The 18014-nt window shown below is 39.6% G+C and overlaps 1 protein-coding gene across 1 annotated transcript; it reads left to right on the forward strand.

Moving 5' to 3' along the window:
* Positions 1-1195: 1195 nt before the first annotated feature.
* LOC139737602 (dynein regulatory complex subunit 7-like) lies at positions 1196-18014 on the forward strand. The gene is made up of 14 exons (XM_071648280.1): positions 1196-1374; positions 3152-3446; positions 4169-4363; positions 5195-5353; positions 6065-6283; positions 6565-6684; positions 7211-7415; positions 7907-8035; positions 8740-8963; positions 9451-9777; positions 10865-10975; positions 11670-11864; positions 16903-17042; positions 17926-18014. The coding sequence occupies exons 1-14, from the start codon at positions 1196-1198 to the stop codon at positions 18005-18007; spliced, it is 2580 nt and encodes an 859-aa protein (XP_071504381.1). The 3' UTR covers positions 18008-18014.

The following is an 18014-nucleotide window of genomic DNA, read 5'->3' on the forward strand; positions in this document are numbered from 1 at the left end:
GCAGACAACACTTGGGAATCAATCCTGTTAATATTCAATATGATTGATTAGTTTCTCCTCAGGGTGATCTACTCTCACACAATCAGTGCAAGACTCATGCATTTATCCCAATTCTATCAACTCAAACACTCAAACACGATAAACACATATCATGTTGATCCAAAGAAAAAATGGAAAGGAAAAAAGGTAAAATTTTGTGTGGTGAAGTTTGAACTCTTGAAAAAGGTATGCACCATAAAAAAAAATTGTCAAACCCACGGCCCAATTCCTTCCCCCCCCCCACCCCCACCCCCCCCCCATGCCCCACGAATAGACTGATCTGGAGCTAGAACTCTCCCAAGTTCAATAAACATTGATAATTAAGTGACTTTACCTTCATGTCCTATTTCACTTCTGACGGTGGATAGTAGCCGACTACACACATCCGAACAGAGCAGGTGATGATCGTGTGATTGCGCAATGCCCAGCAATGCAATTTCGGTATTCCGCACACATTCAGTCAGTGATGTTGTTTCATGCTGTCTCGCGGATTCCTCCATACCTTAGTTTATTATGTATGATCACATACGACGTAGAAGAAGGTGGATGCTGAAAATGTCAGCAGTCAAAGTCAACTGTTCACAACTGCCTAAGTCAAGCAAACAAAATAATGGAGCGTCTCCTCCATGGACCACTCCACTGCACCGGTTAACACGATCACATTTTCCTCATGGGGGCTGCCATCTTGCAATGATATTTTCTGCTGCCCTCAACGTCCAAAATGAGACATAAACCTGACAACATCCAGGCAAATTATGATATTAATGCGTAAAGTAATTTTTGCCCTTGAATCAATCTTTCCAGGAAATTATGGATTTTCATATATATCAAATTATATATAATATAAATATAATTTGTTCAAGTCGTTTGTGAAGTTAAAGTATTCGATTTTAGTGGGAACTATATTTGTAACTGTTGCTAAGGATTTGGAACATCTTGATATCTGTATACAGTTAGTTGTGATTCGGTCGAGCATTCGGACAGTCACTGTGCCGCAGCAGCTAGCTAGCCAGTAGTGTAGTGAAAGACAAGAATAGAGTCTAATGTAAATTTTATAGAGTGCTGTGCTGTGTCAAGAAAGAGCTAACCGATTCTATCTGTATCTGCATGAATTGTGTTGATAAGCTTCTACAATTTTTACAGCGGAGGTTTAAAGATGGATGGAGTAGGAGAAGGTCCAGCTATAGTCGTTGATGAGGGTGATCCCGGCGAAGGAGCTATTCCAGAGGAGGGGACAACTGCAGAAAATGAAATTCCAGCCGAAGCTTTGGAAGCTGTTGGAGAATTGAAAGATGAGCTCGACCAAGTTGTTTTGGAACCTCCTAAGATTGATATGTAAGACATAGGTCTAGACCCTATTTGTTTATCATTCATTTATGTTTATCAAAGTAGTCATTGATGGTCCCTGCTGTGGAAGTCTTAATCTATTAGAATACTAATTTAAATTTACATCTATTAATTTATCATCTTTAACTACAATTAACACAGTTAGGCCCTAATTTAAATTTTACTTGAATAGTCTAATATCATAGACAGATACCAGCATCGGCATCGCATCACTATCGGTCTACCATGGCTTGGGATACCAGATAGATAATAATATTACGCCCTCCCATATCAATATCAATATCAATATCAATCAGTTTTCACAGGAACAGCTTGTTCCTTTTTCCATGACAGTTCGGGAAACCCACTCACAAGGGGGGCCCCTCCTTATAAGTAACCCGTCCCCCTTATAAGTAACCCCGTCCCCCTTATAAGTAACCCCCGGGGCACCCCTTATAAGGAGTCTCCACGCTTTTTTGCAATGCAACGCGAAAATGAAAGGACTGCGGCAATTCGCTTGATTATGTCCATAAAGCTTGACAAGTTTCCTAGTTACTCACGAAATTTGAGCAAAATCGGCGCGCCGCCGCGCCTGGCGACACTCACGCCAGTAATCGCTCGCATTTCAGCATTCGCATGGGTCGTTTGACATCGCATTTAAATCCACGATTTTAGATATGATGCCTCAAACCGATTTTGCTCAAATTTCGTGAGTAACTAGGAAACTTGTCAAGCTTTATGGACATAATCAAGCGAATTGCCGCAGTCCTTTCATTTTCGCGTTGCATTGCAAAAAAGCGTGGAGACTCCTTATAAGGGGTGCCCCGGGGGTTACTTATAAGGGGGACGGGGTTACTTATAAGGGGGACGGGTTACTTATAAGGAGGGGCCCCCCTTGTGAGTGGGTTTCCCGAACTGATGACTAAGGTTGAGGTAAACAGAAGGTACACAGCAAAGATTAAAACTGTTTAAAAGAAGCCTTGGATTGGATCAGATACCTAGTGCTGTCACTACTAGCTACTGCACGTTGTGTGCCTGTAGTGTTAATGTCAGTTTGAATTGATATCCTAATGATAATGTTTACATTATTAGAGAGTCGAAAATATTCGGAGTTGTGACTTTTCCATACTGGAGACCAGTTTTATTTTGAATCATTGACTGCGAAATGAGGAAACAATAGAACCACACAGGCAGAGACTCCAACTCTCCCGTTTTCAACGGGAGATCTCCCGCCGAAAACCCATTTTTGCAAAATCTCCCGTTCTCCCGCTGAAGATTTGATTTCTCCCGCCCTGGCTCTGTGTCTCCCGGTGGAAAGGATTTCTTACTTATTGCTATCGTATGTTGAAAAAATAAGCCTTAGATAGCCCCAGAGAACATCTAGAAACCTAGGAACTTCGTGCTTCCCACACATCAACTTGGAGTCTCCCGTTTGCTAGGGGTTTCGGGCGGGAGAATCTCCAGATCAGAAGGTGCTTGGGGTTGGAGTCTCTGCACAGGGACAGTGCAGTGTGATCACAGAAAGAGAAAAGTATTTAGCCTTTCCAGGGTTTTGTTCATGAAACTTTGGGATTCCACGAGTACGTTGGAAATGATTGAGAAGGGCTATCATGGGCTATAGGGAATTAAATTACAATTTGTATTTTAGCTTCTAGCAGCCAAAATGACTTAAACCCCTGAAACCCCAGGATAGCCTTAAGAAGTTGGACTGTCTATACTTCACACGATGAAGGAGCTATATGAAAGATGATAATCTCTCTCCACATTCTCATTTCACACATGTCAGGACACCTGCAGATCTGCCTATGGACAGCTACCCCCTTTCATACAAGGAGAATGACAACAAAGAGAAGCTGGTGTTGGCGTACGCCGAAAACTTCCGTCGACAGTACGTCCACCTCTACAGGGACCGCAAACCACTCCTGCTGAATCCACTCAATGAATGTAGTGTGGAAAAGTTTGTATGCACCACAATCAGGCCCACCACGCTACCTTTCCAGGAACTGTATGACTACGATGGTTGTGCCGAATTTGTAGCTGATTACATCACCTTTGAGCCACTGGATCCACCCGTAGACCTGGTAAGCAATAGCATCAAGGTCATACTAAAGTTTGATGTACATCATGATATCATCATTTCTATTTGTTTCGCTCAGTAAAGTGTAGTGCTTCTAGATTTAGTTCAAAGTTCAAGTCAACCGAACATCCAAGCCCATCATGCCAAATAACAATATATGTGTGGTAAAGGGCTGGTACTGTTATTAGAAGTATATATATATATTTTTTTTTTTAAGAAGAGTGAGAGAGAAAATAATCATAGCACAACCCCTTTCACTAGAGTCAATATTAAAATAATGGTCAACAGTTATTTATTATGTGTCTCGTGATTGGATGATTTGGCATAGAGTAACATTCATTATTTTACTATATGGTCATGCACTCTAACCATAGGATCTTTTTTTTGTGTGTGTAGAATCGATGGTGTGAATACACACCTGTTCATCTGTTATATCAAATATCGTACATTCTTTCATACACTGTTTTCGATTATATGCACTTCTTTTCCATGATTAACCCTCATGCAAGTCTATTTCACCTTTTCCCCAGAGGTCTAAGTGCAATATACTGAACTTAGGCTAATGTTCACAGGTGCATTTGTTTTGCATAAAATCTAGTATGATGTATTTGAGATATTGCTTGACTGGTATTTCGTGAAAATATCTGATTAATTGTTGTAGATGGATGTGTTTGATCATAGTTACAGTAATCATAAGCCTTGAAATTTTAACCTATTCTTCCACAGCCCAAAACTCTGTTGTCTCCTACCACCGTGCTGAGAAGGCAGCGAGGAAATAGCTTTGAGATGAGCACCCTTCTCTGTTCCCTGCTTCTCGGAGCAGGATACGATGCCTATGTGGTCTGTGGCTATGCATCAAGGGAGATCACAGTCTGTGATGAAACCAGAGAAATCTGCCCCCTCATGAAAAAGAAGAATGAGGTAAGAAAGTATATATCAAAACTAGAAAAGCACTCTGAGAGCGCAGACCTCTGCCAAGCAGCTACTTTCCACCGATGATCTAGCTCTTCCCGAAGAGATTTTAAAAGCTCTTTGGGCTCTTCCATAGAGATCAGTGATTTCCACCCATAGGTATACATGCAGAAAAATCGCCCAATTTCCCAATATAGAAGCCTTTGTTACGTCTTAAACCCTCAGCTGCACGGCGCGCGTCACCCTGGCAGAAACTTTGAGCACACACTTTAGTGCACGTTTGAAAACCTTAAAAATGCGCAGCTTGAACTCCCAAGTTCTTTGACCCTACCTGTCAAAATATCAAAAATCCTTCATAAATTCCCCCAAAATTCTCGGATCACTACTAAGATTTAATCATTTGTTACTTGTGTCATTCTTGACCTTTCCTGTAAGTTTCATCTAAATCCGTTAACCACTTTTTGAGTTATTTTGCACACAGACAAACTAACTAACTGACAAACAAACGGTAACGAAAACATAACCTCCTCCCTTGGCGGAGGTAAAAAATACTGTGAACCAAAAATGAATAAAGTTTCACTTTTACATCTGTCATTGAAATATGAGAATGTTAGAATATGTTGATGCTGTTCACATTACCATGATTAACAAATGAACAAATTAGATTCTTCTGTTGATGATACATTCATATTGAGGATTACATCAAATAACAAATATATATACTTTTCTGAATGAAATTTCCTACTTTGTTTTTAGAATTTCTTAGTACCATATTCAAATGACTACTTTCAACAGTACTGTATGTTACCACACATTTCCCTTTTTTTATGTGTTGTGAAGGTGAAAAAGGAAGAAAAGAAGAAAGAGATGAGAAAGTACACTGTGAAACCACCCAAGGATTTGAGAAGCAAGTTCATCCTGGAGATGGAAGCCAGGAAAGATGCGGAGCAAAAGAAGGAGGAAGAACAGAGGAGAAAAGAACTCGAACAGAAGCAAGAGGTACAGTCATGGGGAATATACGCATCATAGATTTTTCATCCAGATAGCAGCTGTTGGCAGGATACCTGATATTTTTGTGGAATCATCATAACCTTTCACAGTAATTGTTTTCAAGACTGTCTATCTCTTTTATTATCTACTTGATCCAGGAATGCAGGACTGTTTGCATGGTATCAGGAAGTCTATGATCTTTGTGTAGTTCTATGTGGAATCTGTATTTTCTGAAAATCTTATCTCAGTTTTCACTTGTTTTGTTGATGGCAGTTGATAATGGAATGTCATGTGACAAAGTTTTAGCCACATCAGGGTTTGGGAATATGACTTGAAAATATTCCACATTTTGTCTTTCCCTGTGATCATTTGTGAATCATCTTACATTCATCTCCATATAAATCTAATTTATCATGCAAAGGTTAGGTGAATGACCAGGAATACCAGATGTCGAATGTTTACTGTAAGAGCTTTATTTTAAGTCTCATCGAGGCTAGACATGTAGTGGTGCTCTAAAATGAAATGTTTACAGACTTTTACTTTCAACCAGCAGGTGTTTCTTGCATGCGAGATGATGATGTATGTCTTCTTTGTAAAGGATTGAAATTTTCATTGATTATCAGGCGATAGAACTTTTTTTGTTTGTGAATGAAGTGAAGTAGAGTCAGTGAATCACTAGAGTAGAGAATGTTATCACTGCTTCTGTTTTGTCACTATCAGGAGCTGGAGAAACCACCTCCGGATGAGCTGTTTGGTCTGCGAGTCCATAGCTGGGTCCTGGTCCTGAGTGGGAAACGAGAAGTGCCAGAGAACTTCTTCATTGAGCCCCTGACTGGGAACAGCTACTCCACTCAGCATGATTCCTACCTTGGCATTGAGTCACTTTGGAACAACCAGAACTACTGGGTTAATATGCAAGACTGCTCCAACGGCTGTAAGGTGAGTTATCATATATATAAGCATTGGTGTCTTGATTTCATGTACAATCCAATCAAGCTATTCATTGTCATCAAAAGCAAGCCATGGTGAGGATAATGAAATACATTTTCTTGTATTCTCTTGAGTTTGGTAACATTATAATTGATTTGTATTGTGATTTTAGTTTTGAATTGTTCTATTCAAGGAATTATTCTTGTGATATGTGCACTGTTTTAATTTGTTTTAGAGAACGCTTGTTGGCATTATACCCATCATGATAATGTCACTTTACTGTCCAACAGGATTTGCTCTTTGACCTCGGTGACTGTGTGAGATGGGAATTCATGTTCCCTAGCAACGAGAAGCCATTGTTGGATGTACCAGACATGGAGGATGATGCTCTGGACTTTGAAGATGATGAGGTGAATTTCATTCTAGACTTCCAGTGTTTCTTAAACCAATATGGCATGTACTAAGTATTGCAGAAAGGGCAAAGTGTGTTACACTGTGATACCACCATATTGCGAGTGAATAGTGTCAATGCACAGAGGTTTTTCAGTCATGTGTATTCCATAGTTCACAGCCATCCACAGTGTCATGCTATAATCCACAGTCAACATGTGATGTGTGACTGACAGTCCCCAAGCTGTCTTAAGTATGCTGTGATCATTTTTTGTTGTTGTTTTTTGTATTTGGCATATCTGTGAAGGATAGACTCAACTTTTGAAAGGTGGACTACTCAACAAACCTGTGAACTATGAAATCCTTGTCCCTTGGCAAATGAAGATTTTGCGTCAAAGACAGCTCAGATGAAGAACAAATGTAGTGATTGTGGTAAAAAAAGAAAATCAACCCTGTTATTTTCTATTGATCATAAAATCATTAATATCAATTCAATCACACAACCTCTCCATCTCTGTCTCTTTATCTGTCTATCACTTGATGCAGGATGAGGAGAAGGAGGAGGAGAAGCACCTTGACATGCCCCCATCCTGGGTAGACCCCCTCCAGCTGTCCCTCAAGGAGTACCAGTCCCGCTGCCCTCAAGGCAAGAAGACCCTGATGTACAAGAGAGCCAAGCTGGAGAAGTATGCCCACTATCTGATGCAGGATGGTCTTATCATTAGACTCTCTATCTACAAAGACAAGGAGTGTAAGTCAGACCCTTCTTTCTTCTTCTCCTTTAACCCCCTATTCAATAAATGCCCATTTTCTGCACATTGAAACCAAACTTTTCATCATGATGTGAAATGACTTAGACCCCAGTTCCTCCCCCATGATCTTCTGTAGTACATCGTGTATTTTCACTTTTTCAATCAGTCATATTTTGTTTGTATGTATGAATGCTGGTTGTTATGTTGTTGCTTTTTTCTGTGTTTTTTTTTCCCTGTTTTTGCTTGTTGGCTCTCTCTGAAGATTGTACTATTTAATGCAACTTCAACTGACACCAGGTCAGCTCAAACTCTTTGATGGTGAGGCACGAATTTGCAACCAACCTATAGTGTGCCAAGTAATAACAAATATGTGGTATTGCTATTTTTCTAGAAAACACACAAAGGTCTTGTACTCATCAGTCTAGTGTATGAAGTTACTCCAATGATTCTGATCGTAAAGTTTTTCAATCTTTTCCTTGCATTGTTGTAGTGAAGGAGCTGGTTCAGGTGAAGGAGTGGTATTCTCATCGCCAAGACAAGCTGGACCTCCGAGTCCACAACCACAGGACTGGACTCATCACAGAGTACTACAAAGAGGGCAGACCAATGCACCTCAAAGGTACCAGTAGTCCAAGAATTTATCCTTACCCTTAAGAATAGATGTTGCAGTTTTCTGTCGTTTGTAGTATAATTGGTATAGAGCATACAAAAGGGTCTACCTGGCACTTTGTATTTGACCAGCGCACAGATACATTATCTCATCGCCAAGGATTGTTTTTTTCTTCAAAAAATCTTGAAGACCATGGATATGTTGATGTTAAGCTGATCTGCTTTCAGTGTTGTGATGTAGTCACTGACATATTTGATTGCTTCAGCTCTTACCATATGTATGTCCAACACTTTTCTTTAAGGGAAAGTATAAGATAACTTAGCCTTTTTTGTGATATTGATGCTATAACATCATGAAGGGGTTTGACAAATGATTTCTTTTAGCTTCAAATTGATCCATTGCTTTTGCCAGCTGTATACCAGTTGTAGCCAGCACTTTCTTATAAAAGGAATAAATGTGCTTTCTCACACCCTTGAAACCAGTTCAATCTTACAGTTCTTTGGTGTAGTGGTCTTAGGAAAATTCAAAAGTCATACCTTGGTTTGTTACTATTGTGATTAGATTGAGTCCTCAGCAGTCAACATTGTACCCAATCAATTTGCCTGATGTACAAAGTAGAACCTGTAATCTGCATTAATTATGTTTTTGTGATTATGCTGCAAGTGGTAGATCATAAATATAAATATCTATCTATTTTCTTTTCTTCCACATAGAGCAAACCTACAGTCCCTGGCCGGACAGTGAGCGCACCATGATCTTTTACCACCATGCCCGCGTGGACGGGCTGACCAAACGGGAAGAAACTGCCCTAGAGATGACAGAGCACTTTGAGAACAGAGATGACTTTCTCTTCTACCGAAACGTTGTATTTGGCAAGCGACCAAAGAAGCTTGAGCCAGCTGGGACCCAATCCACTTCTGGCCCAAAACCAATCCTGGTGTGTAGCTAGTCTCTTCCCTAATATAGGAGTGCATTCACTAACTACATATCCTAATGCTTATTTTTGTATATCTTTACCTTACTACTTACTTTTCATTGCTATCTAGATTCACAATGTGCTACTGTGTAATTCATGATGCTAGATCTTGTGTACCTATATCTTCATGACAGAGACACTTGTAGCACTGAGACTTGTGTCTGGCTATCATAGTTTCACAGTGTACCCAATGTTGTGTCATTTGATAGCATGAGATGTCTGAGTCATTAAATGTTTTCTACAAATGTTAGTGAAACATGGAGTAGTGTATGTAATAGGTTTGCATTTACATTTGAGTGCCTTCAAATGGTATTGTTTGAAGTTGAGTAATCTCTGTAGACACGCTAGATTTGTTTACAAAGTTTGTGATCAATCAAGACACTTTACAGGACTGCTGATCAGTGAAAGCAAGATCAGTCATGTTCATCTCATTCTGTTCTCTTCCCAGAAAATCGTGGACAGATTCAATCGCAACCGGTCCAAACCAGCCAACGAGGATGTTGCAGAGTGCATCTATCTCATCTCGGAGGATCGCATCCAGCTGACGTTCCACCACCAGGATGAAAAGATCACAGCATCCACCCGTGACTTCATCAAGCCGCCCAATGCCAACGACAAGGGAGCCGTGTTGACCTTTTCCCCCGACATGACCTCCACGTTTAGGGTGGATCCCCACAAGGACCCGCCCAAGGACCTCTACATCTACAACCTTTTGGTCTCACTGGTTGACAAGGAAGACAAGACAGTACACAGTGTCAGAGACTCTGAGGATGAGGTGAAATTTTGATATGACTTTTCCCTTCTCTCCCCTCCCCCACCCTTATTCTTTACTTTATTCTCTTTCACTTGTCGTGGTAGAAAAAATTCCAGGATTTTTTTTTTTCTGTAGTTAATTATGAAGGATGTATTTCCATAAAATGCCGCCTACCAATGATGTACCATTTTCCCTTAGAAATCATCATTATACTGAATTCCTCATAGGGATCTTCAAATTTTCATGACTGTCCCAAGACCTATTTGAGGTGGTTCTCACTTTTGTATCTCAGTGGGGGAGGCTTCATGAATAAAGCATACTTCGATGTCTGATAAGCCTATGTTTAAGTCAAGACATAAAAGTCCAACCTATAAACACAAGACAGTTTCATAAAGTCTATGCTTCAAATTGTACAATGTGATTTAAATGTGTCAGGAGCTCAACCTTTAAAGTCAGAATAATGATAGAACCCATTCCTTGTTGATTTTGCAAATTAAGTACAGTGCACTCCCATTATAACGAACATGGTTAAAGCAAAATTCAGGTCCTAGAATTATAATCTGTATACCTTTTATATACTTCATTGTTGGCTGTAACGAAATTTCGATATAACAGAAGAAAGCTTCCGGTCCCAAGGACTTCATTATAATGGGAGTTGCCTGTACACAGTGCTTTCCTCAAAATGCAACATCCGGACTCTCCTTTTCTTGTGGATTTACTTCTATATGGAGTGTGGACTAAATTTTACAAACACAGAAAAAAAAAAAAGAAGAAAAAAATGGATTTACAGTAAGTGTAATGTGCACCAGATTTTGTCATCTGAGAGAGGATGACAATAGATGTCTCTCATTGTCTGTCCTGACAGTGACAGTACAAATCTACGATGAATCATCCACCTACTGATTGACTCCTGTCATAAACAGAAGCAGTGGGCTCTGAAAGTACATCCATGCATGTATCAAATGTATCGCTCCAGAGGATTGCCTCAAAGCCTGTTTATCAGTCCCTCGCTCCATTCCATCAGAGAGCAGCCCGTCTATGGCCTCTACGAGGAGTAGTGGCTGGATCAGTTGACTCACGTTTCTCCCTCGTTGATTCCGGTTGCTAGGTGAAGGAGATCCTCGTTGAGAGAAAGGAGGAGGAGGAGCGATCCGAGCTGGACATATCGGTGTATGACACGGAGCGTAATGAGAAGGCCAAGCAACATCGCATTGAAAGGGTAAACAACTAATTGATGATAGGCTTGCTGCTTATACTTAGGAGTGATTGTAGCATATCTGATATCTTTTTTTATTATTCTTGTGCATCTTATAGATATCACAAAGGTTATCTTTCTTCCATTACAGAATATATTTATGCCTAAATACAAATTAGACTGAGTATTTTTCATATTTTAGGTGTATCAACTTCCATTAAACCTTCAGAACGTTAAGCTGTGCTAGTGAGATTAGCATCTTCTGTTTGGCCAGTGTGCACTGTTCAATACTGTTCAAGTGAATCATTTCAAACTTGTCAAACTCAAGATGCTATCTTTGCAAATATGGGATGTAATTCAGATTTGCTCTATATCTAAAGCAAAATCAGATTACATGCAAATTAGATAGATATCTCAATTGACATATCATCAGAGAGGTATTGGACCATAGAAACAAGACCAAGACATTTGCAAGTGTATGATGGCATCACTACCACTATCATCATCATTGCTTATCAATAGTATCTCCATTACCCACAACATTTCCTTATTGTCATCATCAGCAACTATAACACTGTCATCATAACCACCATAAGAGCAATCATTGACAGCAGCAGCAAAGGCAATATTATAATAATCATGAACAAGGTTGTCACCGATGTCCATCATTTTCTCTATCATCATCATCATCATCATCTTGACTCTAATGTGCACACAGGAGCGGCTTCAGATGGAGGAGAAGAAGCGCCGTGAGGAGATGGAGCTGGACTACCTGGCTCCATTCCTGGCCCAGATCGGAGACCCCGAGAAGCTGACTCGGCAGCAGGCCCTCAAGCTGAAGGAAGACTGTCTGGCAGACCTCAAGATGAGACTCATTGACAAGGCCAACCTCATTCAGGCACGCTTTGAGAAGGTTAGTACCAGGAGATTGTAGGGTGCTGGGTAGATGTCTGTATAACAAAAACCATACAGTCATCGTTCTTCAATGTGTGGATCCAGCATACAACTAGATAAACAGGACAGTGACATTTATCAAATCTCATGCCCATCTTGTGAACAGGGGTACAAGTTTTGTGAGTTCCAGTGATAAAATGATTACTACCATAACAACTCAAAAGTTTTTTAGCTGCGTGGTTACTAACTGTACACAGCCCAGTCGATGTAAAAAAGCGACAGGGCTGTACCAGGGTGGTACACAACAACAAAGCGAACACAAAGGGAACATGGCGATCACATTGAGTTTTGATACTTGACATCATTTTTGTCACCTCAAACTCAGTAAAGACAATCTTCATTAATAATACTTCATTTCTATGTTATCAATATTGACAAACACAATTCACATCTTACCAAAAACAAAGATTATATGCAGCGTGTGCATCTTTCACTGACGGCCATTTTGAACAATCGGGAGTTCACGCGATCGGAGCTGCACGCTGCATATGATCTTCGTTTTCGGTAAGTTATGAATTGTGTATGTCAATATCGATAACATAGAAATGAAGTCTTTACTGAGTTTGAGGTGACAAAAATGATGTCAAAGTACCAAAACTTAATGTGATCGCCATGTTCCCTTTGTGTTCGCTTTGTTGTTGTGCACCAACCTGGTACAGCCCTGTCGCATTTTTATAGCGACTGGGCTGTGTATAGTTACGTGGTTACCTGCTTATGCTACAGTAATTTGCAGTCTTAATTTGTTGCAGTCATAATGAGCTGAATGAAAGGGAACCTGATGTAGCTTTCAGTCTTCCTACATTTTCTTTGCTGCAGTCTTTCATAGAATAGTTGTTTCAATTGTTTTATTATTACTTTTAGTGTGTTTTATTGACCATCTGAAGTTCATTGCCTAACATTTTTCTGAAGTGTGAAGTACAATGCTGGAATAAATATAATTATGTATGTTTGTAAACAAGAAGCATTTGTATCATTGTACAGGGCTGTGAGAGCTCAGAGTTTCATCTGATTTCAAACTTTTTTTTACTCTGCCCCGAACCCCCCTTTTTGCAGTTCAGATGCATTGAAATATTTAGAGATTAAGGCATTTCAGGCTTTTTCCCCATAAGTTTCAGATTTTTTTTCTGACTTTTTTTCTGCAAGTACTCTCACAACCCTGACTATAAACAAATAGATTCACATCACAGTGAACCATTGACTCACTTTCAAAGCTTTATCAATTTCTCACTTTGATTTAGAGTATGAGATTTGAGATATCATGACATTCCCTCATCGTTACATTGGATATGGATTTTTCAGGCCAGAGATCTCATATCATTCCAGCTATCATGTGCACATTTAGCGCTCTGAAGAAAAAAAATATGTCTGGGTGGTCGACAGCAGGGATTAGAGGAGATTAAAGATGGAAGGAATCGTTAATGAGAGGGATTATGTGGGGATAGGGTCTGTGTGCTGAGAGCTAGATAGTTTGGGCCCGCTGCAGAAGTCTCAAACCTACATGTAATGGAAAAAATAATGTGAATTTTAAACAGACCCCAGAACAGACATGTTGACTTTATGCACAGATGACTCAGTGTGAGAATGCTGTAGTTACCATTACGTCATCTTAATTTCTTTTCTCTCAATCGTAAAAACATTAGAGTGAAAGTGCACTATAGGGCATATTGAAAGCTAGTGTTTTATGTCATTGCTACTGAGAAGGGACACGCACAGATTAATTATTCATAAGCTTTCCAGGGCTGCCTGTGTTACGATGGAAGGGGGTAGGTTAATTTTCAAAGATATAGACTACTAGTAAGCTTATTCAACTATTTCAGGTAAATGTGCAATATAAGTGATTTCCCTGTCTAGCCCCATTGACACATCTATGACTGGTGCACTTCGCTCAGTGTAACTTCCTCACATGAACTTAGCATGAACCATTTCTAGTGACCCTCGCTGATTCAGGAAAATAGTGCATTGCCATCGAGGAAAGGGAACCTAAATCAGAGGATGCAATTAGCTCTATGGCTGTTGCTCAAAATGGGGGGGGGGGATGGAGGGTGCAGAGGGGAGGCAGTTAAGTGATTTATTGTGACAGTAAGATCCACCCCTCATTCTCCTTTCATACAGGATATGCCTCTATCTGATATAAGAGGAAGGAACTAAGGAAAAGTATTGCTGCCAAAAAAAAAAAAAAAATCATTAGTAAAACTAGAAGTAATGATAGACGAAATTAGCAAGTAGATTTTTAATGGGAGAGAGAGAAAAAAATACATGTTAACTCAAATGACTAATTGCTCCAACGCAGAGTGTTTTTGCAAGGCAGTAGCATTTCCAGATGAAGTCATAACAGAAGATATTACCTAATTTGACCTTAAGCCATCCAATCATAGACAAAGGGCAAGATTTCTGTACTGCCTTCTTTACAGTTAGGTACTGTATACGCCAAATATTTTGCGAGGTTTTTTATTTTGGCAGATTTTGGAGTCAGCTGCTATTCGCGAAATTAAAAACATGCAAAAATATTGACTCTGATGCCCATATGAATGTGACATACGCGTACATACATTCTCTGTTCAGTACAGGACTCCACGATCGCAAATTTAACCACTCGCGAAGTTGTCCGGAAGTTCCGATTCGCGAAAATTTAGACTCGCGAAATATATGGGGTAGACAGTATCTACATGTATCTGTGATCCCTAATTCTAAAACCACAGGTGCAGGAATAAATACTTATATTCAAAGATTGTTAAACTTGTGCTAGCCGTGAATAGGTCTGTAATCTGTGCTTTCCTAATTCTAAATCCATGAGTGCATGGATAGATATATTCAAAGATTTGTTAAACTTGTACCAATTGTGAATGGAAACTACAACTTTTTAACACAGTCTGGATTCACATGTCAGGCGACTAAATGTCAGTTTTCTATATATTGTAGCAAGTTTGATATGGTGTTCAATCCTCTGTCATATTTGATATTTACCATCAGGTTGTAGCTTTGTGCATGATCTGTAGATGTGTAACTTTCTCGGGCTGCAGTTTGCCATGAAGTGATAAAAAGTGGGTAAAACAAGCTAATTGGTGTTATCTGCAGGACTGCAGATTCATGACTTATCTAGTGTAGTACTCTGTGTGAGTCTTAACATCTTTAGCAACGATGGAAACACACCTTTGACAGGCAGTGTTCGATACAGCACCAGTTGTTTCTCAAGGACATGGGGTCTAAACACACACACTCACAACGTGATGATGCTTGTGTCAATGCTTTTTTTTTTCTCTCTCTCTCTCTCTCTCTCCCTCTCTCTCTCTCTCTCTCTCTATCTCTCTGAAATTTTATGATGACTCATTACTGTGTAGCCAAGAAGTGAGACGAACGCTCAGGTCTGAATCCATAGATTGACTCTCAGTAAATCTCAACACAGCTACTAAAAACTGATTTCACCTGGTTGTCTGTTTACATTTTTTTCCCTTTTTAATAGATGGGGGGGGGGGGGCTGGTCATTATGTGGGTTTATTGATGTCTGTGTGACATCAGAAGACAGAGACCATGGAGATCCTACGTGTGGTTGGCATGGTTGGTGACATACTCAGCATGTGATAGTGCAGTGTGGTTTTGCCCGATAACGGTGACTTAAAACAATTTTGTGGTGATTCACGATGGTATAAAGGAATGGAACATGAATCAAAGTAGCAATGTGATAAAGGAAATGATAGTAGACCTCTCTATTAGGTCAGAAGACCTTGACATTTACAAATCACAGACTGTGCTTGTGTCCCTGTTAAATTTTGCTAGAGCACTTTTCTTTTATTCTAGAGGTTTTTCATATTTCAAATATCAGGTCATTGTTTTGTAATCTAGCAGTGATGTTGAAAGCAAAAGTATGCTAAACAAGCAAATCTACATGCAGTAAACAATGTAATGTGTTCACCCATGTTGATATTCTCTGTGACTGTGTACATACCCCAGGAGATCAAATTTGTGAAATTTCAGCAAAAGGTGATAAAAGCAAAGAAAAGTGGTCTAGTCTAAGTGTTGTTGCATACCATTCCTGTTATATAATACTGCATGAATCTTAGCTTACTTTACATGGCAATAAACATCCCCGGAAGTACTTGATGTTTTAATGTTCTATTTCAAAAACTTGGATAAAGCTGATTTTTATTGCAAAAAATTATTGCAAAAATTAGTTATTTGTCTGGCATGATAGGACTTGGTCACACCACTTGTCAGTTACAAAATACGGGGCAGTTTTCAAGACTGCATTATTTTTCAAAACTATCCGAGCAACCAAAGGATCAGGAATTGTTTACTTGGAGGAATATTGTTACTACCATGAAGGGATAGCTGATATTGAGATCATGCTGCTGGTAATAATCCCCAGTCATCAGCCAGCTAGTAGGCCAGTGTGAACATCCTGCACAGGATTACATACATGTATAATATATCCTGGGGAATTGGCTGTATTGCTCATTACTGATTCTTTTGAGTTAGTACCAGACAAAGAAAACTGATGATATTCCAGATAAACAAGCTAAACTGATGTCATAGCTAGCTTTGCTCTTATTCTTCTTCGCCTATATGTTGGATTTCTGTTTCATTTTTTTTTCTTTTTTGATTACCATAGTTTAAATTATGTCTGTTGCTTACTTGCTTGTTTGCTTATGTAATTCAGTGTATTATTATTTTTAGTCTGGGCACTGTGGTTGAGGGAATTAAACTGCTGACTTTAAAGTGGAGGTCCCAAGTTCAAATCCCACCAAGTGCTTGAGTTTGTGGACAAAATGTTTTCACCTACCATGTCGCTTTCGATCAAGGTCTCAAAATGGGTACCAGCCAATGCTGGGGTAATGATAATGGCAGGGCCCTGTGGAAGAGCAATGCTACCACTGAAGGGGTTACCCTGGATGAAGAAGACCATGTAAGACCATGTTCTCGCATTGCCTGCACTTCAACAGTTGGTGTGTTGTATGACATGTAACTCACTGCTTTGTGTGTATTTTATTTGTTGTTGCTAGGAAACAGTGGAGCTACAGAAGAAGCAGCAGTGGTATCAGCAGAACCAGATCAACATGCAGAAAGAGGATGAGGAGGAATACCTGGAGTACTGCAGTGAGGCCATGTTCCGTATCCACATCCTGGAGCTGAGACTAAACAGGTGGGCCTCTCACCCCTCCCCCTTCCCCTCCCCCTCCCCCACCACCCCCAACCATCATCAATGCACACGCAGTTACACACACACCCAGACTGTAAAACAAGAAATTACCATGTGCATTTTAGTTTGAAGTTCTTGTTTACACTGTATGCATTGATGCCAGTGGCAATTTGCAAAAATTTCATTCCCAAAAATAGGCTGTCAGCTGCAATTCGCGAAAATTTTATGCAGAGAATATTTCCACCCTTACAGTTCAATAATGACTTTTGCTTCTGGTGATCATATGACCCTGGCTGTAAGATCTGCACAAGATGACAACAGAAAATGTCATTAATATGATATCTAATATGATGCTCACAGCAATGATATCTTTGATCTGATATTTGTAGTACTTGTTTTAGAGTGGTGATGATAATCAGTGTTGATTGTGGTGATGATGATGATTATGTTGATGAGAATGATAATGACAAATTTACAGTTATGGACATGGGGTTGCTTTGTAACTATTACTGCTAAATATTACACATGCTGCCGAGTAGAAGATGTGCAGTGAAATTCAGAGTCGCCAATTTAAAAATTGCAGGATGATGATAGGAATGACTCTGATAGGAATGAAAGTATCTCCAACCACAGCCTCAAGATCACACACACATTTATATCAGAAAAAAAAAAAATTCTTTGGAATATAAGAATATGTGGTATGTCTTGAAATCACATGTTTGTTCTGATTTGTAGTTTGTCGACTATGAATATAAGAATATGTGATATGTCTTGTAATCATATGTTTGTTCTGATTTGTAGTTTGTCTACCATTTCCTTTTTATATCAATAATTATGTATTCTGTTACTCCTCTTCTCCATTGTCATTATCACACCCATTAACCAGGCACAAAGAAATGGCTCCACACAAGTACATGGCTCTGGACCAGAAACTGAAGACGGATCCAAGACTGTCGGAGTTCTTCTAAACCCTGG

This window comes from Diadema antillarum, unplaced genomic scaffold (assembly GCF_040938485.1).
Source record: "Diadema antillarum isolate AM-2024a unplaced genomic scaffold, OU_Dant_1.0 seq00000696_RagTag, whole genome shotgun sequence".
In the NCBI taxonomy this organism is placed as follows: domain Eukaryota; kingdom Metazoa; phylum Echinodermata; class Echinoidea; order Diadematoida; family Diadematidae; genus Diadema; species Diadema antillarum.

Excerpts from the sequence above, each read along its gene's own strand:
- LOC139737602 (XM_071648280.1), top strand. The coding sequence starts at position 1,196 with ATGGATGGAGTAGGAGAAGGTCCAGCTATAGTCGTTGATGAGGGTGAT. Across the intron at positions 1,375-3,151 it reads GAACCTCCTAAGATTGATAT|GACACCTGCAGATCTGCCTA; the intron begins GTAAGACATAGG and ends CACACATGTCAG. Across the intron at positions 5,354-6,064 it reads AACTCGAACAGAAGCAAGAG|GAGCTGGAGAAACCACCTCC; the intron begins GTACAGTCATGG and ends TGTCACTATCAG.